Source organism: Triticum urartu, chromosome 7, assembly GCF_003073215.2.
Source record: "Triticum urartu cultivar G1812 chromosome 7, Tu2.1, whole genome shotgun sequence".
NCBI lineage: Eukaryota > Viridiplantae > Streptophyta > Magnoliopsida > Poales > Poaceae > Triticum > Triticum urartu.
In genome coordinates, this window is record NC_053028.1 from 618,717,603 (window position 1) to 618,719,786 (window position 2,184).

Consider the following 2,184-nt stretch of genomic DNA (forward strand, 5'->3'; position numbering starts at 1 on the left):
CACTTTTGAAATATTTTCCAACAACTCTCAACTGTTTTAAGAATTATTTGAGCACTTAAAATAATTATAGCAATTAAATGCTCAAATTCAAATACACTATGATTTAATTCAAAAATCCAAATATGCCCGAGAAAAATGTACACCATTTTTGGCAGAGGTTTTCGCCCAATTGAAAAATGATGAACTTTTCTGAAGGGCATTTTGTGTTATTTCAGAGGGGTGCTAGGGTTGGATCAATCCCCATTTCAAGTTTAACAACAATTTAAACATGATGCATGGATGCAGATGCAACTATTTACAAACAATTTCTAGGGTTGTGACATACCCTCTTTCCTTCGGCAGTGCCATTTGTATGTGAAAGCTCGATCCGATATTTTCTGATAGTTGATCTTTGATCTACTTAATTAAGTCAAAATCGTCGTGCAGTAGAATCTCCCAAACAACTCGCCTTCACCATTTCCTTCAGAAATCAAAATGTTAATGTCTTATTTTTTTTAGAAACAAAATGTCTTGTGTTTGTATATGTAGGTCCTATTCTTCCAATTCAGTTTAGTTGTGACACGGCTGAGCCCATGTACTGGCGCTGGACGGCCCAATCTGTTAAGCCTCGGCCTTACTCCCATCGACTGGGATGGGACCTCAGACGTAGGTTTCATTCTCCGTCCCTCTAGCTCGACGGCGTCGCCGCCGTATCCTGCCGCCTCCCGCCTCCCGCCTCCATGTCCGTCCCCGCAGAGAGCTCTCACCCGGGGGAGGAAGGTCGCGCTTCTCCTCATGCCCGGTACACGAAGCAGAGCGGGACGGCGATCGACAGACTCGCCGACGATCTCCTCATCGAGATCCTCTCGCGCGTCCCCGCCAAGTCGCTCCTCCGCTTCAGGTGCGTCTCCAGCCACTGGCTGGCCCTCATCGACCACCCCGACCACCGCAAAAGGCTCCCCCAAACCCCGGCCGGCTTCTTCTACGGCAGCAACTACGAGTCGTTTCTGAAACCACCTTTCCACTTCACCAGTTTCCCGGGGAGACGCCGCCCTCCGATCGACGCGTCTTGCTCCTTCCTGCCCAACCACCGGCACATCCATCTATTGGACTGCTCCGACGGCCTCTTCCTTTGCCGCTGTTACGACGCCTCCGACGAGGGTGACGAGTTCCGTTACGTCGTGTGCAATCCCGCCACGGAGAAGTGGGTCGTGTTGCCGAGCTCCGGCAAGGCCGCCAGCGAGGTGGCCGCCGCACGTTTGTGCTTTGACCCAGCCCTGTCGCCGCATTTCCATGTGTTTGAGTTGGTCGCGGAGCAGGAGTCAGCGTGTCCCTGGGACCCTGACACCGCTGGGGTGGCAGTGTATTCTTCTGAAACCGGAGGATGGGTTTATAAGGAAGAGAGATGGAACGAACTAATTAGGCCCGCTGATCCTGGGTCAGCATTTGTTTTCCTTAATGGCTATCTGCATTTTCAGGCCAATGCTCGTTGGTTCTCCCATCATCATCTAGCTGTGGTTGACACACAGGGGGAAACATGGATGAGCTTCGGTGCCCCTGGCGGTTTGGTTGACGGTTTTATTCAGCGGTCGCAGGGCCGGTTGCATTATGCCAATTTTCAGAGAGGTGGAGATGGTGTCACTAGATTGGTAGTTTATATTCTGGACAACTATCAAAGCAGAGAATGGATATTGAAGCACAGCGCCGAAGCTTCATACATATTTGGAGGGATAGATGCCTACCTTGAGGGTGGTTTTGATTGGATTGCGATGGATTTTGATTGGATTGCGATGGATCCGGAATGCAACACGATATTCTTCACTGCTGGGTGGGGTACCACATTCATGTGCTATAATATGGATCTTCAGCAAGTCAAAGTGATCTCCAATATTGAAGATGGCTGGCCGGCATATCTGACATACGTGCCGTTGTATGCAGAGTTACAGTCATTGCACGCTTTATAAGAAGTGGATATTCGACAGGCATTAGTTCTTTGTGTTATGGTATGTTTGTTTGAAGTGGGCTGTTGTTTTTTCTGGCTGATGTATGCATGTTTTTATAGTTTGAGCAATGGTGGTTCACTATTAAGCGAACTTGGGTGATTCGTTATCCAAAATTGTACCAAACCTTCCGTTGTCTGTATTGGTTTCTGCATACCAATGATTTTGGAGAACTCCTACCTCCATGTATTCGGCGTAGTGTTTG

General features: G+C 48.6%; 1 protein-coding gene across 1 annotated transcript; it reads left to right on the top strand.

Moving 5' to 3' along the window:
- Positions 1 to 645: 645 nt before the first annotated feature.
- On the top strand, positions 646 to 1,943 carry LOC125519194 (F-box protein At5g07610-like). The gene has a single exon (XM_048684071.1). It carries the CDS (start codon positions 720 to 722, stop codon positions 1,941 to 1,943), a length of 1,224 nt encoding a protein of 407 aa, XP_048540028.1. The 5' UTR covers positions 646 to 719.
- Positions 1,944 to 2,184: the final 241 nt, after the last annotated feature.